The sequence below is a fragment of the Sabethes cyaneus genome, chromosome 1 (assembly GCF_943734655.1).
Source record: "Sabethes cyaneus chromosome 1, idSabCyanKW18_F2, whole genome shotgun sequence".
NCBI classification, from domain to species: domain Eukaryota; kingdom Metazoa; phylum Arthropoda; class Insecta; order Diptera; family Culicidae; genus Sabethes; species Sabethes cyaneus.
Window position 1 is genome coordinate 101,486,629 of NC_071353.1, and position 26,843 is coordinate 101,513,471.

At 41.3% G+C, this 26,843-nt stretch overlaps 2 protein-coding genes across 3 annotated transcripts; one reads left to right on the forward strand and one right to left on the reverse strand.

Annotated features, from left to right (window-relative positions):
- The first annotated feature begins 628 nt into the window (after positions 1 to 628).
- On the forward strand, positions 629 to 2,812 carry LOC128734643 (protein Notchless). Of its 2 annotated transcripts, XM_053828940.1 has the most exons (5): positions 629 to 648; positions 1,074 to 1,257; positions 1,318 to 2,116; positions 2,174 to 2,651; positions 2,713 to 2,812. In XM_053828940.1, the coding sequence occupies exons 2-5, from the start codon at positions 1,111 to 1,113 to the stop codon at positions 2,723 to 2,725; spliced, it is 1,437 nt and encodes a 478-aa protein (XP_053684915.1). In that variant the 5' UTR covers positions 629 to 648; positions 1,074 to 1,110; the 3' UTR covers positions 2,726 to 2,812. The 2 variants fall into 2 exon arrangements, with proteins under 2 accessions (XP_053684915.1, XP_053684908.1); XM_053828933.1 differs by lacking the exon at positions 629 to 648 and having other exon boundaries at positions 1,041 to 1,257.
- A 2,860-nt stretch (positions 2,813 to 5,672) lies between these two features.
- LOC128734658 (MICOS complex subunit MIC19) lies at positions 5,673 to 6,541 on the reverse strand. Its single transcript, XM_053828953.1, has 3 exons — positions 6,357 to 6,541; positions 6,056 to 6,225; positions 5,673 to 6,001 (listed from the first exon to the last, which is right to left on the reverse strand). The coding sequence occupies exons 1-3, from the start codon at positions 6,475 to 6,477 to the stop codon at positions 5,780 to 5,782; spliced, it is 513 nt and encodes a 170-aa protein (XP_053684928.1). The 5' UTR covers positions 6,478 to 6,541; the 3' UTR covers positions 5,673 to 5,779.
- Between the last annotated feature and the right edge of the window lie 20,302 nt (positions 6,542 to 26,843).

Sequence of the window (26,843 nt, forward strand, 5' to 3'; positions counted from 1 at the left end):
CAGAATTTTGAATCACACCAACACCACTTTACTAACATTGCCACACCTGTATATATCACATTGGCCTGCCGATGGGATCAGAGATGCCAATGTTCCTGATTTTTCAGGATTATCCAGATTTTTTAGTGTATTTCCTGATATCCTGACAAGTCGCTCTTTTATCCTGATTTTGGGAAAAAATCCTGATTTTTCCTGATTTTTATACATTTGAACTAAAAACCTGTAGAAACTTAACCCACACTTCTCTACTGTCCAGTGTTCTGCACTAAAGGAGTTTATCTTTATTTTTCTATAACTCTTTACTTTGTAATCACTTTCCTTTAGTTGCCGAAATTGAACCCTGCGAAGATGAAACTAGAAACGTCAATGCCTTCCTAACCCACGATTACTCGGGATGTTGTATGTTGTACAACACCTGTGAAACGTTAACTTTAACTCAGTATAGGAATCTATCTGTATAGGTATCTCAGTATAGGAACTCTGGCAATAAACAAAATCACTGTTTTCAGTCAGGTTCATCTGCAGCCCAAGATCTTTCAAGCGATAGACAAGGTTTAATAAGTTTTTCGTCATGTGGCGTTAGTATTCGAGTGAATTTCGTTCTGTTTTACCTTGCCTATGAATCGATGTTGGCGCAAGTGACGAAAGGTTAAGGACGTCCATTTTCATTCCCAATTTCGTGTATTTGCGACTGTGGTAGATAGTCAATGCATAAGCAGCAATGTGAGAGAATTTTTAGTATGAAAATTTGTACATATTGCTTTCCTAAAAAAATTGAAACAAAAATCCTGAATTATCCTGATTTTTATTTCCTTTGCATCCTGAGTTCTGAAAAAAAATGTTGGCATCTCTGGATGGGATGTTTCGAACCTTTCGAAATCGAAAAGTTTTTTGGAACGATTTTTGCCGTTTTCGCGGTTTGCCCAGTTTTCGAGTAGTTACATTTTAGAAAAATCTGGCATCTCTGCTCCCTCTTAAAAAAACCTAAAAAACCTAAAAAACTGCACATGTTTGGTTCTGTGACAAGGCTTCGCGTTTATTGCTTCTAAATATTTTAAATAATTTTTTTTTAGTATTTAGTAATATATTAAAAGTTGAAAACATTGTGCAATGGATATAGAAGAACCAGTTCATATACACACCGTGCAGGCGCGTTTTCTTTCTGATGTAGGTGAAGAAGCAGGTCCGCCATTAGATCTACCCATCAATGTGACCAAACAACAGCTGGAATTGATTTTGAATTCTCTACTAAAAAACGTTAGTACTACATATCTTATTTTTGTCGAACTTTTGAACTGTAACAATGTGCTACTCTAGGAGGAACAAACACCATATCTGTTTTTCATAAATGACGATGAAGTCCGCGAAACGATACAGCAAACACTTTCCGCAAAGCAAGTGGAAGCAGAAAACGTACTTGACATTGTTTACCAACCGCAGGCTGTATTTCGTGTACGTCCAGTTACACGTTGTACTAGTTCTATGCCGGGTCATGCTGAAGCAGTAGTTTCTCTTTCATTTAGTCCCAATAGCTTACATCTTGCTAGTGGTTCTGGCGATACGACACTGCGACTATGGGATTTAACAACCGAAACGCCACATTATACATGTTCGGGACACAAAAATTGGGTTCTCTATGTGGCCTGGTCGCCAGATTCGTTAAAGATAGCTTCGGCAGATAAAGTCGGTGAAATACGTCTTTGGTGTCCAGATAGTGGGAAACTAATTGGCCGACCTTTGATCGGGCATAAAAAATGGATCAACTGCCTTAGTTGGGAACCATACCATAAAAATGTAGAATGTCGCTTCTTGGCCAGTGCCGGTAATGACAATGATGTTAGGATATGGGATACCGTTCTAGGCACATGTTCGAAAGTAATAGCAGGTCATACAGCTGCGGTTACCGCTGTTCGTTGGGGCGGCGCCGGATTGTTATACACTTCATCAAGAGATCGTACCATTAAAATGTGGCGAGCCGAAGATGGCGTTTTATGCAAAACATTTACTGGTCATGCACATTGGGTAAATAATTTAGCCCTTAGCACAGATTACGTTCTTCGCACCGGACCTTTCCATCCCGTCATGGACAAAAACAAGTCTTACTCAATATCTGACAGTAATTGATGTTTGAATGTATTGTTTTTCTTGAATGTAATTTCATTCTTTTCCTTAGAGAATCAAATGCAACAACTGGCCCTCGATCGATACAAGAAAGTGTGTCCGGATTCGGTAGAATCCTTTGTTTCCTGCTCGGATGATTTTACGTTGTATCTCTGGAAGTCGAGTCAGAAACAGTTTGTTACTCGGATGACTGGACATCAAAACGTAGTCAACGATGTCAAATATTCTCCGGACGTAAAACTGATTGCCTCTGCGTCTTTCGATAAATCCGTTCGACTGTGGCGAGCCGGCGATGGTGCGTTTATCTGTGTTTTCAGAGGACACGTACAGGCAGTCTACACTGTTGCTTGGTCAGCGGACTCGAGGCTGCTGCTCAGTGGTAGTAAAGATTCAACGCTTAAAGTGTGGAGTGTCAAAGAACGAAAGCTTGCTCAAGAATTACCAGGGCATGCTGATGAAGTGTACGGTGTTGATTGGGCACCAGATGGGTCGCGAGTTGCATCTGGTGGAAAAGACAAAGTATTGAAATTGTAAGATGTACAATGTTTTCTTAAATTTTTTTGACTCACATTAATGCTCATTTATTTCCAGGTGGTCATACTAATGTGGGCAATAGCCAGTCTAAAGTATATTTAATCGTGGGCAATAGCTATTGCTTCTCTGTCAATAAACCAAGGTTTTTTTACCGATGTGTTAGTATTTGTTGTATGTTAATGACAACCTCTAAGAATAACAAAACTCAATTATTAACATGTGCTGGCGAACACTCAAGCGTATACATTTCAAATGAACTCGATAATTTAAGTAACTTAGAGTTTCTTAAAGAAACTGACTAAAGAAATAACAAGTAACTCATTTTCGGTTCGTCGAAACCAAGTCGGCATGAATCCCGATGTAAACTTCTGAATCTTTTGCTAGAAAACTTGCGGAGAATTGTCGATGAACGCAGGAGAAAATTATTTACTGCAAGCAAACGGCAACAAATATCAGAGTCGGCGTTTAGGCCGGCAAACCTGTGCGGTCGCACGGAGCCTCGCACTTCGTGGGGGCCTCGCGCTTGGTCGCGACCAGAGAAAATTTTTAAAAATTCTAGTGGACAATCCCTGGCTGTATTAAGTGTGCAGTGTTAAGAAAAAGTTAATGAAATTAGGCCTCGCTGCTTTGGAATGAGTCGTTACATAGTGTTCAAAAGACTTGGCTCAGGACGCTAATTGTTCACGGAGACTTCTACCAAATGTGCACTTAGCTCTTTTGAACCAATGAAAGCTCCCTTTTCTTACAGAACTTAACAAGTAGTCGTTGTGACTCCTACCTTTTGTCCAATGCTGGAAAACACAAGGGTGACATTATAATGTCCGAACTAATCAACCTTTCTCGAACCAGTTTCGCTTTGGGATATATCCCGGAGAATTGGCAGAATGTAGAGGGAGGTTCAGGGAGTTCATACATAAGACATAAAAAAGAGAAAACCATACATTAGGCTTTCAAACCAATAAGTTTGACATCAACGCTTCTTGAGTTGATGGAGAAAATCACGGATAACTGTATCCGAAACGAGTTTTTAAAGAACTCTCCGTTGCATGAAAATCAACATGCATACCAACACGACAAATCTATGGAAACCGAACTACACTGTGTAGTGAGGTTAATTGAGAAATTACTCAAATATCAGGAGACTGCTTGTGCTTGCCTTGATAATGAAGGAGCTTTCGATTACACATCCTTCGTTACAATTGTTACGGTCTTTTTCAAAACGGAAACAATACAGTACAATTAGCTAGATTCAAACAATGCTTTCGAGCAGATAAATCACAACATTATTGGGAAATACGTCGGTTTCGACGCAAGTATGACGCAGTACTGTCAAGTTGTATGTTAGGAATTCTAATCACTACCAAGTTATTGCCCCTTTTATGACTATTTAGACTACTGTGATAATCATTTAATGCAACATTCCGCATTTTGCACTGTTAATCTGACACTAGAGTGGCTTTTAGTTTAATGAACTTAAAAGTTTCGTCTTCTTTTTCCTTCTTGCCCTTCTTATTCACTTCATTTTCCTTGAGCGAAATCGTGTGCGAGATTCGACTGTGATAATCGTGTGATTCGGGGTAGTCTAAATAGGGGCAAATGTCGCAATATGTTGCTTACAAAATGGGTTTGATCTCACAAAAACAGTCTTTATATCATTCACTAGGTGAACAAAACATACTATTACTTCCCTTATATACTGATTGGTATCAGGCTGAGCTTCAGTAATGAGGTTAAACTCCGCGGAATAATTCTGGATAAACATACTGAACTGGGCTACCTGCCTAGATTTTACTTTTAAAAAAGCATCCCGTTGGAATCAAATATAGGGTTGCTGACTAAACAGTTAAACGATTTAACTTCCCAAATCCTACAGCAGCTTAAAAACTATTCAACTTAACTCGTAGTGAACTATCCCCAATTTTGGGACAACTATGAGCAGTCTGTAAACTGTCTACAACAATCGGAGCCTGCCCCAAAAAATGGTCGTTAAGACTGTCGCAGTGGCCTTTTAATCCAATGCCTTTCTCAGCCTCGCTGCTGAATCTGCACAGGGTCTCGCGCGTTGTAACGCCGGCTCTGCAAATATCATCGTATCATTACGAAATCGATCCATGCCGCTTAACGAAAGCATCAGGCAATCAAATTTGCAGCATAAAGATCATAAAATCGCCTAAATGCTGAGCTCGAAAAAATATTGTTAGTACTTTTTCGTGCAAAAGTTACGCACAACAATCATCAATGAGCAAACTAGATTTAATGATGACAGGTGGTCGCGAGTGACTGAGCTCCTGAGTCATTTTTTTAGAGTTTCCGTAAACGTTTATCTATGATGATATTTAATAACATCGTAGTAGACTGGTCCACTAAAGTTTAGAAAACCAAATTTTTTCCGTGAAATAAAAATGGAATTATTCGCTAGAAAAACTTTTAGTTTAAGACTTTTTAGGCCACTTATTAGCAGTTCAGTTTTTCGTGTGCATTTCTCCACTTCTGGAGAAAGAGATGGCAATGATGATAACGCAGGAAACTCGCAAAATGAGCTCAAACACATTCATAGCTATGAAACAATTGAAAATCCCGATTCGTTAGTAAAGACAACTATTATTAAACGACGATCGATTCTTCAGCAGCCCAGAACGCCGGAGCAAATACTGGAAGACGCTGCTAAAAGCGTCGCTAACCGACCTTCGGAAGATTGCCAATCTCATCAATCTGAAAAACTTCTTGAAATGAAGAAAAACAAAATCGAAACAATTATCTGCCACAGTCACGACGAAAGGAAGGCTATAGTAGGATATGATATCTTTCAGGAACTAGAAGAAAGATTGGAGGAGATTCTCTCAATTCACGAAAATGATGTAAAACTAGAAAAGGGCAATGATAAAATGGAGAAATCTGCTATCAAAAACCCTGGTAAATTATGTGTAAATTTGAAGTCTTTGACGCGACTTACAAGTTTCTATTTGTTTCGCTGTTCTCTTCATCAAAAACACTGGTAGATGGAAAAAAGACGTCTAACGAAAACAACTAAGTATTCTGCGTAGCTTGTATTTACAGAGTACAAATAAATTACCTCTCTAACATAAATTGTTGCTTTTCAGCAGACTTGGTGTTCAAGCTTTCATCACTCTGCTTTTGCAGACTTAGTAGCTTCTTCTTTTTTCTGTAAAAGCTGAATTCGATGCAGATTAACACAGTCGGTAAATAATTTCACATCAGCAGAACAATTTAAAGTTTCATTTTGATTTTTCTTGTAGCACTCGATTACCTTCGCCTTTAAGTCTTGACATGGAGGCAACTGATAGCTAGTAGCAGTATTCTTGAAGTGCTTCTTTACATCAATCATCTATAAAATAAAAAGATTATAGCAATCAACGTGTTCTTTTGGTGTAATTCATACCGCGTTGTTGTATTCCTTTTCAATAACAGATGATCTGGCTTCCAAAATTTCTAATCGTTTTGCCAAATGGTCATTATTTTCTTTGGACGACAATGCAGGCTCATGATAGCCAGCTGGAGGCGGTATAGGATTTGGATAGGAACTGGGCGCGCTGGAATGTTTGCGAGCTCCTAGTGAAGTGGAATAAAATTTAAAAATATTGCAATAGTAAAAAAAAAAATTTTTAGTTTACTGTTGCATAATCAATTAGGATTCAAAAAATTGTGACAATTTGTAGCTTAAGCCGGCGCTCGATATCTACCTTCTTTTGGAGGAATTCCTGTCTTAAGACGTTGCACAACATCATCGGAAATATCAATTACACCTACTGGCGAGTCGTTATCAATTGTAACAGTTCTTGGTGTACTCGAAGAAGCTCCCATTATTGTAGAATCTGTAATGAAATTTTCTGTAATATTAAATTCCTAACATTTATTAGAGCGCAGAGCAGCACCACAAACTGTCAAGGAAAAAAAACGAAACTGGTGTGTGAGTGCAGAGATGCCATATTTTCTAAAAAAATGTCCGCAACTGCTCGAAAACCGAAAAAATCAAGCAGTTTTCCGGCTACTCGAATTTTCTGGTTTAAAAATAATCTGCGAAAATTGTACACTTTTTTAGGAAGTCTGTGAAAGTTTAAAGAGCTTCGAACAAAAATCTGCACCAAAACAATAAAAGTCAGAAAAACTGCAAATATCTGCAAATTTATAATGATCTGCAAGACCGTTCCAAAAATCTGGAATTTGCAGACAAATCTGCAAATCTGGTATCCCTGTGTGAGTGTGTGACAGCCACAGTCAAAGTGTCAATCCTCAATAGACCAAATCAAGATGACGTCATCTGGCAGATACTGGCGCCCTTGTTTACAAACAGACCGCAGAATCCAAAAAAGTTTCAACTGTTTAAACAGCAAGTTTGTTGTTTAAACCGAGTTTAAACAGCATTAGGACTAAATCTAAAAGCCATTATGCCTGTAAAATGTTAAAAAACACGCTACATTCGCTATAAATGGAAAGGAAAGTTTTCTAAAATGTAAACAAGGGCGCCAGTATCCGTCAATTGACGGTATGATGATTTGGTCTATAGATCATTTTGCGATGACGTCATTTTGCCGTCAAATGACACCACTTGGTGGTTTGTTTACGTGTTTTTTGTCACATCAAGCGGTTTCGATTTGAAATTCCGTGAAGGATTAGTGCAACAGGTGCTATAAAATGCATGTAAGGTGCTTTCTCTTAAATAAAAACTATAATTTTTTATCATTATCTGCCGGACAAAGATAGAAAACTCAATTCAAACTTTAACACCATGTAAACAAACCACCAAGTGCTGTCAAAAAAGTGTGGTTAGGAGCTCCCGTGTAATGATCTATAGACCAAATCAAGGTGACGTCATCTGGCAGATACTGGCGCCCTTGTTTACAAACAGACCGCAGAGTCCAAAAAAGTGTCAGCTGTTTAAACGGCAAGTTTGTTGTTTAAACCGAGTTTAAACAGCATTAGGACTAAATTTGAAAGCCATTATGCCTGTAAAATGTTAAAAAAACACGCTACATCCGCTATAAACTGAAAGGAAAGTTTTCCAAAATGTAAACAAGGGCGCCAGTATCTGTCAATTGACGGTATGATGATTTGGTCTATAGACCAAATCAAGGTGACGTCATCTGGCAGATACTGGCGCCCTTGTTTACATTTTGGAAAATTTTCTTTTTCGTTTATAGCGAATATAGCGTGTGTTTTAACATTTTACAGGCATAATGGCGTTTTAAATTCAGTCATAATGCTGTTTAAACAACAAACTTGCCGTTTAACAGCTGAAACTTTTTTATTCTCTGCGGTCTGTTTGTAAACAAGGGCGCCCAGTATCTGCCAGATGACGTCACCTTGATTTGGTCTATCTGTCAATATACCGTCAATAGACCAAATTAAGGTGACGTCATCTGGCAGATACTGGCGCCCTTGTTTACAAACAGACCGCAGAGTCCAAAAATGTTTCAGCTGTTAAACGGCAAGTTTGTTGTTTTAAACAGCATTAGGATAAATTTAAAACGCCATTATGCCTTTAAAATGTTAAAACACACGCTACATTCACTATAAACGAAAAGGAAAATTTTCCAAAATGTAAACAAGGGCGCCAGTATCTGTCAATTGACGGCATAATGATTTCCCCATAAAAAGTTTGGCAGATGGCATTTTACGCGTCTACCGACAAAATAGGGTGCCTAAGACATCAACCTACTAATCAACCTACATCGTTGGGTTTCGTAGGTAGGTTCATTTCGTCACCCGACTTATTGGCGAATTTAATCTGTTTTCGTAGGGTATCAATTAAATCGGTCAAAGAGTCGGTTTAGTTTGCAAGGATTAGTTTGTCAATTAAGTGCATCGATCAATCATCAAACGGGGTCGGTTTTCGTCGCCCGACTCGCCACCCAATTTATTGGTGAATTTAATCTGTTTTCGTAGGGTATCAATTAAATCGGTCAAAGAGTCGGTTTAGTTTGCAAGGATTAGTTTGTCAATTAAGTGCATCGATCAATCATCAAACGGGGTCGGTTTTCGTCGCCCGACCCGCCACCCAATTTATTGATGAATTTAATCTGTTTTCATAGGGTATCGATTAAATCGGTGAAAGAGTCGGTTTAGATTGCAAGGATTAGTTTGTCAATTAAGTGCACCGATCAATCATCAAACGGGATCGGTTTTCGTCACCCAACCCGTAACCCGATTTATTGGCGAATTTAATCTGTTATCGTAGGGTCTCTATTAAATCGGTCGAAAAATCGATTGAGCCTGTATAGAAATACCTGTATATACCTGTTGACAAATCTGAGTATCGAGAAAATGGCGCTACGGGATGATGTTTGTGGAGTTTGCATCAATAGTTGGTAATTTTACAATGTTCGAGTGTAATTATTTAGTCAACAATTTTAGCAAAGTGTTTTCGTAGGTAGGAGCGGTTTGAATTGTGCTTTATTTGCAATTGACAGTGACGGTGCCATCGGAGGCCATTGCATAGCAAAGGATAAAACACAGATTGCAAACTTATCAAGGAAGCAGCTGCCGAACCTGGGTCTAACCCAGGTTTAGCTGCTCTGATTCCGGCAGGGCAGTATTACCGATACAACGATCACTGGCACTTTCTTACCCAGCTGGTAATTTTCCTAGTTGCGCTTACAGTCTACTTAGAAAAGGAAGTTCTTGTGAGCAGAGATGCAGCGGAAATTTTGGGAAGTATGTTTCGGATGTGCAATAAATTCTAGAATTATATATAACATAGTTCATTGATTTCAGTGAAAACCAATCAAGTCGATGGCTTTCATTTGGATATTGAAAATTATCCTGTGGGCGTTCTTCATATGGCGCCCGAACTGGTAAAAGTTTTGTTGCTACTGAAGCGGCCGAGGAGCCATAAGGTATTACAATTACAAATTTTAACAGTGAAGCCATAATAAAGATCTGAGTTTCAGGATAAAGAAAAAGCTACCTGCTAAAGCCATTACACGAGGAGATACGGCTTGAACGGAATCGCAGTGGCAAGAAAGCAGGGACTGAGAGAGCAGAGACTTCTGTAATAATTTTTTAAATAAAAGATAAAAGAACAACGAGAGTGTGATTTCCGATCGACTAGTTCTGAACGAAATGGGTTGATTAATCGGGATATAAAATTGATCAACACAGACGAAATAGGTGGATTAATAGGTGCATAATATTGTGTATCCATCAGCACTAAATTGGACTTCCGAAAAAACGACAAACGATTTTTCTTCCTTACCGCACATTAAACCTAATGTCGGAAGTAGTGCGCTGTATAGCAAATGAGACGCGCTATACAGCGCACTACTTCCTAATACACTAGGATTAATGTACGGTATGAAAGAAAAATCGTTTGCCGTTTTTTCGGAAGTCCAGTTTAGTGCTGGATGCACAATATTATGCACCTATTAATCCGCCTATTTCGTCTGTGTTGATCAATTTTATATCTCGATTAATCAACCTATTTCGTTTAATTCCGTAGGTTGCAAAATTTTTTGCATCGATTAATCCGCCTATCAAGTTTGATTTACTTATTTCGTCATCCGATTCCTCCTCCGATTTGGTAGGGACCTCAATTGCATACACCTATTATTCCACCTATTTCGTCGGGTTGCGTAGGTTGCATAACATTGTGCCTCAATTCATCCGCCTATTTAGTTTGATTTACTTACTTCGTCATCCGATTCCTCCTCCGATTTGATCGATTTTAGTATGGAGCCCAATTGAATACATCTATTAATCCACCTATTTCGTCTAGATCCGTAGGTTGCATAACTTTCTGCCTCGATTCATTTGCCTATTTAGTTTGATTTACTTATTTCGTCTTCCAATTCCTCCCCCGATTTGGTCGGTATTAGTAGGAAGCCCAATTGCATGCACCAATCAATTCACGTATTTCGTCTGTATGGATAAATTTTATCTCCCGATTAACCAGCCGATTTCGTATGGTTCCGTAGGTCGGCTCTAATTCATCACCCTACTAAACAACCAACTTAGTCGGTTCTAGTCGATCGATTTTGTATACCTGAGAATCGGTATATTCCCCTGTAAAACTCCAATAAGCGTAGGCTGGTAAATGTTGCAAAAATCGGCCGATCCGTAGGAAGCAAAATAGGGCGATTCACCCTACGCGAACCTACTAAATAGGGGGAAAAGTAGGAGGGATTTTTTATGGGGTTGGTCTATACTGTCATAATAGCAAAGGTGCCAGATCTTCTCGAAAATTGGTTCAAAATTGCACAACAGGGTGACCTTGAGGGTGACAGGGTGACACTGTCGACCTTTTCGCGTGCTTTAAGCGGGGAACGCTGCTGAAAAGAAAACAGCTCAAGAAAAAATTCTGCTGTTTGCCGAAGAAATTTTGATAGCTCCAATGCAAGCAACCATCTGTCATTTTTTCTTGTGGTAATAGAGCTTTCTGACAGCTCAAGCACCCACACTAGCGAACACGAAATACGCGTGTATATACATGATGTTTACCTCATTTTGGGGAACAGCTGATGCTGGAGTAACAAACCGAAAAATAGCGATTACTAGTTGTGTTTCTCCGTTTGCCACACTGCAGAGCACATATATAAGTTAAATTTTCCCAAGAATTTTCCATCCTCTTCCATATTCAAGCACATATTTTGAAAATTTGCTGGTATTTAAGCCAGCGGAATGCGGAAGACGAAATTCATTCTGTACCTTGGTGACAAAGGAATGCATCTCTTTTGTTTACTGTTGTTGTTTGCCTCATTTTCAAGCACTGATACACACATAACTGGAAAGCTCTATAATTGCACTGGATATTATTCCGTTCGGAAAGGTGGCGTTTTAATTCACTTGCGTGTAAAACTGCCCCATCTGGACGTGAAAGATTATTTCTTAAGAGGTGCGTACTATATAGAAGCAAAAACATTCCATCAAGAAGACTGGCATCTCTTCGTTGCGCCCATACAAATATCGAGCAACAGAAGGAACAGCGCACCCCTCCCGACAAAAGTTGAAGCTGTGTGTACATGTATTGGTGTGAAAAAATGTATGCGAGCATGGCAATGCATTGCATACGTGTTTGTGTACATCCATATTCTAATATACACACACTAGTATGTGAAAGTTCAACTTTAACTCGGCAGATAGCATTGCTGTTACTGTCGCTCGACTTTTAGCAGAGTTGCCAGTCTTCTTGATGGGATGTTTTTGATAGAAGTTAGAGTGACTATATACAGAGTGGCGACAAGTCATCCCAAATGTATGCAATGCGGGTTTTCCAAGGTTTTTCTTTTTCTTTCCTGCATGCGCGTTGGATAGGTCGTCTGCTCGATTGGAATGACACAGACAGATAATTATCATTCCAATTTTGACATTGTCGCCACTCTGTATATAGTCACTCTAATAGAAGTAGGCGAATTCGAGCAAAACTAAGAGCAACCGTTCGCTACCTGGTTGTGATTATAGACCAAATCAAGGTGACGTTATCTGGCAGATACTGCACGCTTAAAAAAGTTAACCCGCGAATGAATAAGATTAACTCAGAAATGAGTGACTTTCAACTCAAAAATGAGTAAAAACCGACTCACTATGACAAAAAGTGGAACAGCCCAAAAATTTGAGTAATGGCAATTTCTCAATTCTGAGTAGTTTAGGTCGACCTCATAATTGAGTTAAATTTACTCGTAGTTTATGTAAGTACTACTCAGTTTTGGGTGAAATGGCACTCATTTTTGAGTAAATATTGCTCATTAATGAGCTTCTACGGTGGAACTCATAAAAGGAGTAAGAGTTACTCAAAATAGTGTGTAAAATATACGCATGTTTTGAGCTGTTCCACTTTTCGTGAAAGTGGGTCAAATTTTTTAGCGTGTGGCGCCCTTGTTTACAAACAGACCGCAGAGTCCAAAAAAGTTTCAGCTGTTAAACGGCAAGTTTGGGGCCGTGCACTAATTACGTAAGGCATAATGGGGGGAGGGGGTGTTTCGCGAAATCTTACAAAATCTTATTTGAGGGGGAGGGGGGTTAAATCATTTCTTACGCAAGATTTTCACACACGAAAAAATTATGAAAAATTCACATTTTTAATAGCAACTCATATTGTGCGCGCATTCCCTTAGTGGACACGACGGTTGAAACAATCGTGTTTCTGAACGGTCGTAAAAAGGGTCGTTTTTAGCTTTTGACAGATAAAATGTCAAATTGTGTCATCATCGCTGTTTTATTATTAAAACCAATCGAGCAAAGTAAATAAACCTAGGAATTACCGTTCTATCAGAAGAAACGGAATGAAATTCAGCATGAAATGAATTTGTATTTTCAACGCCGGTATGCCGAAATTTCATAGTGAATAAAGTGTAGTTTATCCTTCATTATCCAAACAAGCAATAACAAAGCAATAACGTTCGTATTCGAAAACAATTTGTTTAATGCTTTTGAATGATTAACACGAAGTCACGATTAAGGTTGCGACAGAAACGCAATGAGCCTGTGTTGCCAGTTATGGCGATAAAACATTACGAACTGTGTTGCCAATTTAGTCATTTTTTTACCTTTGGAACGTTTGAAACAGTACCTGAACTCCCCTTGGAATCCATCGATCAAGTAAATGCACAATATTACTTGTTACAAAAAATTTCAAATTGATAAGTTTTGAAGTGTGGAAATCCTTCATACTGCAAGGAAAGGCATAGCAACCTGCTGAGTATTTTAGCCTTTCAACTCAGGAAAACAACAGTTGGGCTACTTGTTCTTGAGCCATCCGGTGTCATCGGTTTATACTATCCAGCTTTCCACGAGCGATGAGGGTGGCTGATGGGTACAACTTTCTGAAGGACACAGCTCGGTTTTGACATTCAATGCAGGAGCGGCTACTGCGGTTACTATGGAAACCACTACGGTTGTTTGCTGTTTGGGTGGAAAAGTTTTCGCAGACCAACCGAAAAGGAATTTAGTTATATAGTTATAATTATACTATTCTTCGCTGAAATATTGTCACATTGACCCAATGCAAACACTATTTCACAAAATGATAGCTAAGAAAGCACAACAATTCGATTCTCTTCTACTAAATTCCTCTTCACACTTAATTCCAAAATAAAATCTCGGTAAAGTAAAATACCGAACTACACAAAAATAGGTCTGTTTTTCCGTGATATCGGTAAACATTTCTCGTTTTACCGTTACTTGGAATATTATTTTACTGAGATATCGGAAAGGAAGCTTATTTACCGAGATACTGCAATCTTATTTGCCGAGAAGATCAGTAAAACAGTAAACCTCCGAGCTCAGTAAAATAAAGCACCGAATCTAGGTACTTCAATATCGTTTTAACGAAATTTCGTTAAATGTTACTGAAAAAAGCCACAAACTGTTTTACCGAGATTTCGGAAAGCAATGTCAAAAATTAACTGTGCGCGATCGACAGCAGTTTCGTTACCGGTGAAATTAAAATTGTGAAAATGGATGATTTTTTTCATAGATTGACAGCGATTTTCATAAAATACACAAGTGTACGACAGTATTTATAGATCAATGGCGGATCTGGCAGGAGAAAATTCTAACCGCGTATCGGCATCTCTTCAAAGAAATTTCGGATGGTAAATGGAATGTTTATGAATGTGTGAATGTTTTAACTTAACGCATAAATTCTTGCAGATTTTTTTCGATTCCTGGCTATCATTCGGTCTAAGAACCCTACCAGAGGCTGTAAGCGCACGCGTGATGCAGCCGCAACACAGGAAAATCCTTTGAACGGGTTGGTGCAATGGATTGGAGTAAGTTTTTTTAATTACTGTACTGAATTTTGGAAGATAAAATATGAAAAACATTTCTCTAGGTTGACGATTCCCTCCCAACCCATAACGTGAATCCAGTGCTAATAATTCGTGGTGAGATGTTGCAGTGTGGAGGCCAATGCGTCATCTCATGGAAAGAATACAACATCCCCGTTGGCTGCCATGTAGTAGTAGGCTTTCTTAGACTATGCGAATGTTACGATTACGATGTATTTGCCACCAACTGCATGCCCAACGACAAGCAATTCTTTGTGTTTATCAGAGCAACAATTTTTTCAGTAGGCAAATTAACCACTACAGATGAAAAATTTGCTCGGTCTACGTGGTTCTACCTATTAACTGTGCCGTTATATTTCAATAGTTTATACTATCAACTATACTATTACAGTGTTAAACTGTTAAACAATAATTGTTTATAATAAAAAAAGGTTAATTATGATAGTTTTATTCAAAATTTTATTGATTTTCATAAACTTATTAAAAATACCGAGTTTTCAGCATATTAATACCGTAGTTCGGCATTTTCAGCTAGTGTTTTACAGAAAATCTCGTTAAAGTTTTACAGTTTGGGTCGGTAACGCTTTACGAATATTAGGCAATTTCAGCCGAGTTTCAGTATTGATTACCGGATATCTTGGAAAAATAATACCGAGATTGTCGGTAAAGTTTGACAGTTGTTTGATGTTTTGGATTTCCAAGATTTCGGTGTTTCAATGTTTTACCGAGATTTTCACCGAGATCTCAGCTGTTGGGATCTCGGCAATTTATTTTACCGTGCTCGGTGATAAAATCTAAGTGTGTTCGGCAGGTCTGAATGAATAGAAAATTAAACAATGTTTACCAATCAGCAAACAACCGTAGTGGCATCCATAGTAACCGCAGCAAAAGCCCTTATGATATCACGAAAAACATTTTTGTTTAAAAGTAGCTTATTCAACTAATGTATAGAGCTTTCTGACAGCTCAAGCACGCACACTAGCGAACACGAAATACTCGTGTATATACATGATGTTTACCTCATTTTGGGGAACAGCTGATGCTGGAGGAACAAACAGACGAAAAGCGATTACTACTGTGTTACCTGACTCACTGCGAATATGCGTTGTGTTCGCGGGATCGTGTTGGTTCGAAAGGTTTCGAAAAATATCACCCTTGTATCGAAAACAACGTTAATTTTGATCGCTAAAAATAACGTACTTAAACGTTATATTTCATGTGCCAGTAGAACGCAATAATTGTATTGTGAAACTGAATTGTTATTTATGCAACTTTTTACAAGTTAAATGCAATAACAAAAGCACAACTTATAAAAAATCGGTTGTTATCGATATTAGCTGCATATGCGTTATAAACGAATAAAACGCATGGTGACGTTTTATTTCAATAACACGCATATTCGCAGTGAGTCAAGTAAAACAGTAATGCCCTTTAAACTTGGTTTAAACAACAAATTTGCCGTTTAAACAGCTGAAACTTTTTTGGACTCTGCGATCTGTTTGTAAACAAGGGCGCCAGTATCTGCCAGATGACGTCACCTTGATTTGGTCTATTGGAACTACAAAAAAGTGCAATTCCCAAAATGCTTGCTGATGGCACCTGTATGGAACTCGACTTTAAATGTAATATTTTATTGAATTACCAACAGTAGAAATGATGAAAATGGATAATAAAGGTAAGAAAAAGCATTTCCTTTAATTTGATACAGCCTGAATTCGTTAATTGGGCCACGACTGCACTCTAGCTGATTCGCTAATTGGGCCGACTGACAGTTGTTAGAAATTTCTAAAGTCGAAAATTCCATGCAATTTTGACATTCAAGTTGTCACATAGCCCAATTAGCGAACACCCAATTAACGAACCGCCCAATCAACGAACCACAAATTAACGAAACTTTGCTGTACAAAAGAAATCAAAATTCGGAAATAATAACATTGATGTATTCCCACTAATGAGTTTCAGCAACACTGAAAGTGATACCGCGTTATATTTTCCAGTCAACGGTTGCTCGTCGCTTTCAGCCAATCAGAAATTAGGTCAATTTTGGGTCAACGCCGCGGTTGACATTTGGCACGTCCTGTCCTAGGCGTAAACGAGATATCATATATTCGCCACTCTTCACACAAGTTAGCTCTTCAGCTGTCAGTGGGGCCCACGACTCCTGAGCCCGGCTGGTGAATGGCCATAACAGTGTAACCTGACCACTTTCAGTTATAGCAACTCTTATCCCTACCTCCTCGTGGTGCCAGCTGGTAATACAACCAAGTCCCGGGAAAAACCAGAAACTCCCCTCTGGTTGGACCCGTGGTTGTAAACAGACAGGGAGAGAGGGACACCTAGACCTTAAACTTCTGGTCTACCAGGTGTCTGAACGGTCCGTTGGGACCCGTTGGGGCCGATGCCAGTAAGGTTTCAACTTCGGTAAACTGGCGGCTATGTTATTGGACATGATTCGGACACGATATACAACACGACTTAGGGCTGGCATTTGCGACGAGCTCCCCTAGTAAAGTCACGTGATAGCGACTTGAAACGGCGAGGTGGCAAACGGTGCATGTGTCTCCGTCCCGTAAAACCTGGCAGGCCTTCAAGTACGTTCCAAATCTATCGACCGGCGACCACCGGACGGGAGTAGGTTCAGATGCTTTTTCCTGATTTACGCCGATCTGGCTCTGAGGTGCAGTTGCCCATAAGGCGCTGCCCCAACCCTCGCATGGTTCTCCCTGTTCCATAGATCGCCATGGGATCATTAAAGCGACTACTTCAAATGGGTTTGGATAGCGGCTTGAAGGGGGACCCTTTAGAATCAGAATGAGTCTTCTAAACAAATTTACAGCAAGTGCGGATACGGTGGAAAACCCGTTCGCGAGGGGAGGCATCCAACGTTCTCCACCAAGGGTGGAGAAGGATGCAACCCGAAGTGCTAGTGTGGGTGGCAAGGGCAGCGGTACGCCTGCCACGCCAGACACAGCGATGAACGGCCCATCGCTAATCAAGGCGATGGGAAAGAATAGAGAGGAACTACCCAAAGTGGTAGCCGCGTCACAGCAGCTCGATTTAATCATCGAGTTCACGTCAGGTCGCGGCAATTTCTCCAAGGACCTGAAGCAGAGCTTGCTCATGCTTCGGAGAACCTTGTGTGCTGCGACCAAAGTGCATAACGACCTCGTGGCGCATGTAGGAGAGGTGAAGACCGTGAAGGCGTCGAAGTCGGTACAAACGGATGCCTGCTCGTTGACGGCGTGTCGCAACGTGGCCCTGGAAGCCACGGTGAGCGCTACCAACAGCGGTAAGGCATCTGCTAAGCGTCTGAGACAGTCCCCGGGGGATGGCACCCCTGGTGGACCAAAAAAACGCCTGATCGGTAAAAGCCCTCAGGCTACCGAGTTGGTGGAGCCAACCGACCAAGCAGCGGGAAACACCAAGACGGGTGGCCCGTGGATCGAGGTCACGGCCAAGCGGAAGAAAAGAAGAAGCTCCACCAAAAAGAAAGCTTCACCTAAACCGACAGGGAAGCGAGCGAAGAAGGGCGACGCTCTTATCCTGAAAACCGACGGGTCGAAATACTCGGAGGTTCTGAAGGCCATGAGAGGAGATGCCCTACTCAAGGACCTGGGCGCGGACGTGCGGAGCATCCGCCGCTCACGCACGGGCGAAATGATCCTTGAGTTGAAGAAGGACGCCACCAAGAAGAGTTCCGCATATAAGTCGATAGCGGAAGGAGTGCTCGGGGAGGGAGTGCAGGTACGTGCTCTCACACCAGAAATGACTCTCCAGCTTAAAAACCTGGATGAGATCACCGATGTGTGTGAGGTCGTACAGGCCCTCAAAGAGCAAAGTGGAGTGGTGGTGGCAACCGAGGCGGTTCGCCTGCGTAAGGGTCCTGTCGGGACCCAGGTAGCCACCATACGACTTCCGCTGGCGGACGGAAATGAAGCCCTGAAAGCTGCTAGGCTAAAAGTGGGGTGGTCGGTATGCCCACTAAGCGTGCTGAAGCAATCGGAGGCTTGCTTCCGATGCTTCGAGCACGGGCATAAGGCCTGGAACTGCAAAGGGCCAGATAGGAGCCAATTGTGCAGGAGATGTGGCAGTGCTGGCCATAAAGCAAGGGACTGCGCGGAGCCTCCCCAGTGCTTGATCTGGGGGACGCAAAGCACGTAACGGGAGGTCCAAGGTGCCCGGCTGGTGTGCCGGCGACCAAGCCACGATCATAGTGCAAGTGACACAACTCAACCTGAACCACTGCAGCACGGCTCAGCAGCTGTTACACCAAGCAGTTTCCGAGTCGGCAACGGACGTTGCCATCATCTCGGACCCATATCGCGTCCCTGCCGGAAACGGCAACTGGGTGTCGGATGGGTCCGGGACGGCGGCTATATGGACGACAAGCAGGTTTCCGGTTCAAGAGGTTGTGTCAACCGCAGACGAGGGATTTGCGGTTGCCAAAGTGGGTGGAGTGTTCTACTGCAGCTGTTATGCTCCGCCGAGATGGTCTATCGAGCAGTTTACGCGGATGGTAGACCGAGTATCAGTTGTGCTGACTGGTCTAAGGCCGGTGGTTGTGGCGGGAGACTTTAACGCTTGGGCGGTAGAGTGGGGAAGTCGTCGCACTAACCATAGGGGTCGGATTCTGCTTGAGGCTCTGGCAAAGCTCAACGTAGATTTGGCCAACGTCGGCACCACAAGTACCTTCAGTAGGAACGGTGCGGAGTCTATCATCGACGTGACATTTGGCAGTCCTGGTCTGATAGGAGACTGGAGGGTAGACAATGGCTACACTCACAGTGACCATCAGGCGGTCCGCTATGGTGTCGGTCAGATAACGAGGCGGCAGGTGGCGAGTAGAGCCAACACTCCAACCACCCGTGGATGGAAGACATCATACTTCGATCCCGAAGTATTTGTGGAAGCGATCCGGAGAGAGTGCGGTGATCGCGGTATGCCCGATCCGAACGCTGATCATTTGGTTGAGGTACTGTCGCGATCGTGTGACGCTACCATGCCTAGGAAAGGTCGACCTAGGTATGGCAGGTCACCGGCTTACTGGTGGACAGATGAAATTGCGGAACTCCGCGGAGCCTGCTTTCGTGCGAGGAGAATTATGCAAAGAGCTCGTTCGGACGAAGGCAGGGTTGAATGTCGAGTAGCACTTGTTGCTGCACGCGCAGCGCTTAAGAGTGGGATAAAAGCTAGTAAACGAGACTGCTTTGAAAGGTTATGTGCTAGTGCCAATGCGAACCCGTGGGGTGATGCCTACTGGGTCGTAATGGCAAAGACCAAGGGCGTGATGGCGCCCGCTGAGCAATCACCAGAGATGCTGGAGCGAATCATCGAGGGCCTCTTTCCGCGCCACGAGCCAAGGCCCTGGCCCCAGGCCGCTGAGTCGTCCCACGGCCGACGTTCCAGTATCTCAGACCATAGCGTAGGATGGTCGGCCTCCCAGCCGAACATCCAAAGTAACGTGGGCGACGGCGGTTTGGAAGTCGGGGAGGAAGTGACGGTTACGAACGAGGAACTCATCGATATCGCTAAATCCCTAAAGGTGAGCAAGGCACCGGGGCCAGACGGTATCCCGAATATGGCCATTAAAGCGGCTATTCTGGAGGCTCCCGAATTATTCGGGGCAGTAATGAATAGATGCCTGGAAGCTGGCCACTTCCCGGACAGATGGAAGCGACAGAACCTGGTCCTATTGCCGAAGCCGGGAAAACCTCCGGGTGTCCCCTCGTCATATAGGCCGATCTGTCTACTCGATACTGCCGGCAAGGTGCTGGAGAGGGTTATCCTTAACAGACTCGTACAGTACACGGAGGGTACAAACGGGCTGTCAAGGAACCAATTCGGCTTCCGAAAAGGCAAATCTACGGTGGATGCCATCTTGTCTGTCACTAAGACAGCTGAGGTGGCAATCCAGCCCAAGAGGACAGGTATTCGTTATTGCGCAGTTGTCACGCTCGACGTGAGAAATGCGTTTAATAGCGCTAGCTGGGACTCCATAGCCAGCTCGCTTCGGAGCGTCCAAGTGCCGGTGTCGCTGTACAGAATTCTGGAAAATTATTTCCAGAATCGTGTGCTATGCTACAACACGGAGGAGGGTCAGAAATGCGTTCCAATCACCTCAGGGGTTCCGCAAGGTTCCATACTGGGCCCGGTGTTGTGGAACGTCATGTATGACGAGGTGTTGAGGCTAAAGCTCCCGGTAGGGGTGGTGATTGTCGGCTTTGCGGACGATATCACCTTGGAAGTCTACGGCGAATCTATCAGAGAGGTTGAGTTGACGGCTGCCCACTCTATAAGCATTGTTGAAGATTGGATGCGATCCAGGAAACTGGACCTAGCGCATCATAAAACGGAGGTTATTGTGGTGAACAACCGCAAGTCGGTGCAGCAAGCAAATATCAGCGTCGGGGACTGCACTATTTCGTCAACGCGGTCCTTAAAACTCCTTGGAGTCATGGTCGACGACAAGCTCAAGTTCGGGAGCCACGTCGACTATGCCTGCAAGAAGGCTTCCACAGCTATTTCGGCATTGTCTCGTATGATGTCTAATAGCTCTGCGGTATATGGCAGCAAGCGAAGGCTTTTAGCCAACGTGGTCCAGTCCATACTCAGGTATGGCGGGCCGGTGTGGTCATCGGCGTTAAGTACCAAAAGCTATCTAGCCAAGCTGGAAAGCACCTATCGTCTCATGTGCTTAAGAGTGGCGAGTGCGTATCGCACAGTTTCACATGACGCAATCTGCGTCTTAGCAGGTATGATGCCTATTGGTATCATCATCAGCGGGGACGTAGAGTGCTTCAACCAACGTGGAACTAGAGGCATACGGAGTACCACAAGATCGGCCTCGATGATCACATGGCAGCGGGCATGGTCTGATTCCACAAAAGGCCGGTGGACACATAGACTTATTCCGGAACTATCCGGATGGGTCAACAGGCGCCATGGCGAAGTCAGCTTCCACCTGACACAGATTCTGTCAGGGAATGGTTGTTTTAGACAGTATCTGCACAAGTTTGGGCATGCGGAGTCCCCCGAGTGTCCCGAATGCGCGGACGTTGAGGAAACTGCAGAACATGCTTTCTTCATATGCCCTCGTTTCGAGGGCGTGAGAAGCAACATGATGGCAGTTAGCGGACAGGACACTACTCCGGATAACTTAGTCCAAAGGATGTGTTCTAGCTCGGACGTCTGGGGTGCGGTCAATGCGGCTGCTACCCAGATCGTACTTGAGCTACAAAACCGCTGGAAAGCCGATCAACAGCGAATAAACAGCCTAACTACCATAGTCCAGTAGTTATCTAAGAGCGTGCGTTAAGCACAATAGCCCCTCCCTGAAGTAATACCGATAAGGTGGTTCCAGGGGGGATTGAGCCTGGAGACTCGAGTAGGGTTTTAGTGGGTCTGGATCTTCACGATCTTCACGGGATACCAAACCCCACTCCCTGAGCTGTCTTCTCAGGTGTCTGATAGCAGATTTCCCTACTCGTTAAAAAAAAAAAACGACTCCTGAGCCCGCAGTGATGTTAGCCCTTGTCAACGCAAAGTAAATGAGATAAAGGTGCCAGTAAGCTGGGTTAGACACGCGAGCACCCACAGCCAACATCTCAGCGTGAGCGAAAATGAAATAGCATTTCATCACTTCGTTTCACTGCAGCTCGATATAGAGATGTCGGTGGGGTGGATACGGGTAGAGTGACTGTATATATAGTAAGAATATTCTTACACCAATCGATTGGAAAATCTTCTAAGAATTGGTCCAAATGAAGAAAAGTATGGATTCTTGATGTTGAACTATTGAAAAATTGAAAATGATGAATCTATGTTTTAACAGAATTCTCGCTTCGTGATTGGTTGGAAGATTCTTTAGGATGATCTAAACCTACACCAATTTGACATCTGTACTTGGGAAGTAAGCCAAAACAAGTGACAAAGTTTTCTCATTTCAACAAGATTTCTTAACACCGCGGTTGAACCTAGACCAATTTGATGTCCTTGCTTGGGAAGTACGCCAGAAAGAGTGACAAAACCCCCTCGTGCCAACAGATTTCTTACGAACGCGATTAAACCTAGTCCAATTTGATGTCTGTGTTAGAGAAATGTGCTACAAAAAATGAAGAATCGAATGATTACAAGCATGGATACATGCTACTATCACTACAAAGAGACTTACGTAGTCCTGCGTCACCTATATATGCGGTCGTGTCTTGTACACAATCCCTCTGATTTTTGGGTTATTTTTAGACACACCGATTGACCTGTTCGAGAGAAACTTGAATCGTTTGTTTGAGAAACCCCACAAGTCCACGCGACACTATTGTCGGAAAACAACAAAAAACTGATTTTCTCAAAATTTAGAACCAATCCTCATTTTTTTTTGGTATGAGGTTCAATTATAGTATCTAAAATACATTATGTTGACTTATCTTTTTATCAAAATAATGATTCTAGCTACAATTACAAGGCTTTAAAGTTGATTTGGGGTTTCTCAAACAAACGAGAAATTGACGGTGCACTTGAGTAGTTTTAGCCCGTTTTTATTCAAACTTGTGATCTATCCATGTTCATAGTATGTAATTTGCTACCATATATCACTGGGGATGGTAATTTAGTACGTACCTCTAAGAAGAAGAAGAAGAAGAAGAAGAAGAAGAAGAAGAAGAAGAAGACGAAGAAGAAGAAGAAGAAGAAGAAGAAGAAGAAGAAGAAGAAGAAGAAGAAGAAGAAGAAGAAGAAGAAGAAGAAGAAGAAGAAGAAGAGAAGAAGAAGAAGAAGAAGAAGAAGAAGAGGGGCGCTAAATATTATTTATTAAAAATTTTGTAGAAGAATAATACAAGTTTTAGAAAAAGTTTTGTACTTTTTTAATCGAAATTTTTATCATAGTTTGCATTTACCTATTAAAAAATAAAAGGTAAATGGAATAACTGCGGTTTTTGAATTGCATAAATGGACCAGCGTAATACGAATTCACATCGAATAGAATACCTTGATACTTTGCTAGTAGTAATCAAAGATATTATAACCAAAAAATAAAGTTGAAATATCCTTTTCTTTTCGATTTTATACGCCGTTTTTTTACTTTTAATAACTTTCGCCTTGTGTTCTGTAGTCCGCCGAACACTATGTTTCTTCTTTTTGACTGTATCCACACACTTAATTCCAAAATAAAATCTCGGTAAAGTAAAATACCGAACTACACAAAAATAGGTCTGTTTTTCCGTGATATCGGTAAACATTTCTCGTTTTACCGTTACTTGGAATATTATTTTACTGAGATATCGGAAATGAAGCTTATTTACCGAGATACTGCAATCTTATTTGCCGAGAAGATCAGTAAAACAGTAAACCCCCGAGCTCAGTAAAATAAAGTACCGAATCTAGGTACTTCAATATCGTTTTAACGAAATTTCGTTAAATGTTACTGAAAAAAGCCACAAACTGTTTTACCGAGATTTCGGAAAGCAATGTCAAAAATTAACTGTGCGCGATCGACAGCAGTTTCGTTACCGGTGAAATTAAAATTGTGAAAATGGATGATTTTTTTCATAGATTGACAGCGATTTTCATAAAATACACAAGTGTACGACAGTATTTATAGATCAATGGCGGATCTGGCAGGAGAAAATTCTAACCGCGTATCGGCATCTCTTCAAAGAAATTTCGGATGGTAAATGGAATGTTTATGAATGTGTGAATGTTTTAACTTAACGCATAAATTCTTGCAGATTTTTTTCGATTCCTGGCTATCATTCGGTCTAAGAACCCTACCAGAGGCTGTAAGCGCACGCGTGATGCAGCCGCAACACAGGAAAATCCTTTGAACGGGTTGGTGCAATGGGTTGGAGTAAGTTTTTTTAATTACTGTACTGAATTTTGGAAGATAAAATATGAAAAACATTTCTCTAGGTTGACGATTCCCTCCCAACCCATAACGTGAATCCAGTGCTAATAATTCGTGGTGAGATGTTGCAGTGTGGAGGCCAATGCGTCATCTCATGGAAAGAATACAACATCCCCGTTGGCTGCCATGTAGTAGTAGGCTTTCTTAGACTATGCGAATGTTACGATTACGATGTATTTGCCACCAACTGCATGCCCAACGACAAGCAATTCTTTGTGTTTATCAGAGCAACAATTTTTTCAGTAGGCAAATTAACCACTACAGATGAAAAATTTGCTCGGTCTACGTGGTTCTACCTATTAACTGTGCCGTTATATTTCAATAGTTTATACTATCAACTATACTATTACAGTGTTAAACTGTTAAACAATAATTGTTTATAATAAAAAAAGGTTAATTATGATAGTTTTATTCAAAATTTTATTGATTTTCATAAACTTATTAAAAATACCGAGTTTTCAGCATATTAATACCGTAGTTCGGCATTTTCAGCTAGTGTTTTACAGAAAATCTCGTTAAAGTTTTACAGTTTGGGTCGGTAACGCTTTACGAATATTAGGCAATTTCAGCCGAGTTTCAGTATTGATTACCGGATATCTTGGAAAAATAATACCGAGATTGTCGGTAAAGTTTGACAGTTGTTTGATGTTTTGGATTTCCAAGATTTCGGTGTTTCAATGTTTTACCGAGATTTTCACCGAGATCTCAGCTGTTGGGATCTCGGCAATTTATTTTACCGTGCTCGGTGATAAAATCTAAGTGTGCAAGTCGTAATTTTTCGATTCCAAAGACATTTTGATACTACTGAATTGTGTTGCGAATACTGCTTACAACATTGCACGTAAATATTGAACGATAATTTTGTACCTATCGCAGCGCCGCTCTAGGTGGTTATTGGAAACATGGATATTTGGGGTTTCTCAAACAAACGAATATTTGCAACCCTAATTAAAAGGAGTTCGTGCACACTTAAACGATTCGGTAAAATTTACCGAAATCTTAACAGCTGAACGTTCGGTAAAATTTTTTATTGCACCAAACATTACTAATGATCTGTAAACGTCGATTGGCACTGATTGGCACTATCGAAATTTTTACCGAACGTTCAGCTGTTTAGATTTCGGTAAAATTTTACCGAATTCGGTGCTTTTTGTTAAGTGTGTGGAACTAACTTTGTCTGGAATTTTGAGAGAAGGTGTAGATATCCTCAAAGATTCGAAGACTGTTAAAAAGTCAATTTTCGTAAAAAATGACGTTTGTGGGGTTTCTCAAACAAACGATTCACTTATGCGCTGACGGTGGTGGTCTTTAGAACTAGCCGAACGGTGAGAAAGTTGACAGTTTGCTTGAAGAATCGGAAAAAAGTTCACTTTTTTAATTTTCTTAATGTAGTGAAACAATGTACAAGCGAAATTATTTTTGCAAAATGTAAGAAAATTGAGTACTTTATTTGTTTGTTTACTTTATTTGGTTTGTTTACTGTATATACGAGAAAATAATGTTTTTGTATATTTGTGCGACAAAAGACAGGTTATATATCACGGTAAATTATAAAAATCCACGCGCTCAAGTGGTAAAAAGCTTGTTTTTGTGAACTTAACATAAACCAGGCTATTGCAAGCAAGATACAGGATAACTAAAGAGAACATTCATATTTTCATGCAATGCCGGAGCAACGTGGTTCGCCAGGACTGACAGATGTTCGAATCTCTAGAACTTTGACTTGAACCGTTACAAAACAAGCATAGGGATTTCGCAAAGTAGACAAACATTCTAGTAATATGCAACAAGCGGTTTAGGATACCTACTGCGATCGATTAGTTAAGTCGTCACACCAACTTTTACAGTATTTTTCAAATTTATGTTCTTTCAATTCCTATTTTAAAAGTATTTTAAAATATCTTGCAAAACAGCAAATTTCTTACAAAACCTGATAAAAATTTAGTGAAGTTTTCAATCGAAAACTAGTTAAAAATTAAATTTACTGAAATTTTTTAATGAAATATACCGCGTTTGACGTTTGTTTTCAATTTTATCACCATTGCAGCAGGTAGCGCCACGGCGGCAGTTTTTACTCAAAAAGGTCAATTGTGCCTCTTCCTCCGTCAACTGTAGAAACCACCGACCGAGAAGTTTTGATCTAACTTGCTTTTACTTTCAGGACGATGACACTATGCAGGCCCTTACGATTTGCAAAGTACTGCGTGTGACGTTGTTCGTCCGTAAGCGTGTTAGTCCGCGTTTCTCAGTGCGGTCCTTCGGAGAAAGGCTCCGTTCCTATGAAATTGACCAAACTCGTGTTTTAGTCTTTGACCTTGAAATGTGGTCAGGCATTAATATTAATATTTTTTGAAACGATGGTTTTACAATTGATGGTAGGGGAAAGGAATGAAATTTTTTTGGGAAAGTAGGGGAAAGAGTGGAGTGGCCTCTATGGTTCAAAGGTACACGGATACCAGCGAACCACACGCCCTGGCAGGTGTTGTGGGTTCAAATCCGGTTATAATCTCTGATTATAGCTTGGTCCGACCCATGCATCTTCCAGCATT

Excerpts from the sequence above, each read along its gene's own strand:
- LOC128734643 (XM_053828940.1), top strand. The coding sequence starts at position 1,111 with ATGGATATAGAAGAACCAGTTCATATACACACCGTGCAGGCGCGTTTT. Across the intron at positions 1,258-1,317 it reads TGAATTCTCTACTAAAAAAC|GAGGAACAAACACCATATCT; the intron begins GTTAGTACTACA and ends GTGCTACTCTAG. Across the intron at positions 2,117-2,173 it reads GTCTTACTCAATATCTGACA|AGAATCAAATGCAACAACTG; the intron begins GTAATTGATGTT and ends TCTTTTCCTTAG.
- LOC128734658 (XM_053828953.1), bottom strand. The coding sequence starts at position 6,477 with ATGGGAGCTTCTTCGAGTACACCAAGAACTGTTACAATTGATAACGAC. Across the intron at positions 6,226-6,356 it reads AGGAATTCCTCCAAAAGAAG|GAGCTCGCAAACATTCCAGC; the intron begins GTAGATATCGAG and ends CCACTTCACTAG. Across the intron at positions 6,002-6,055 it reads AAAAGGAATACAACAACGCG|ATGATTGATGTAAAGAAGCA; the intron begins GTATGAATTACA and ends TTTATTTTATAG.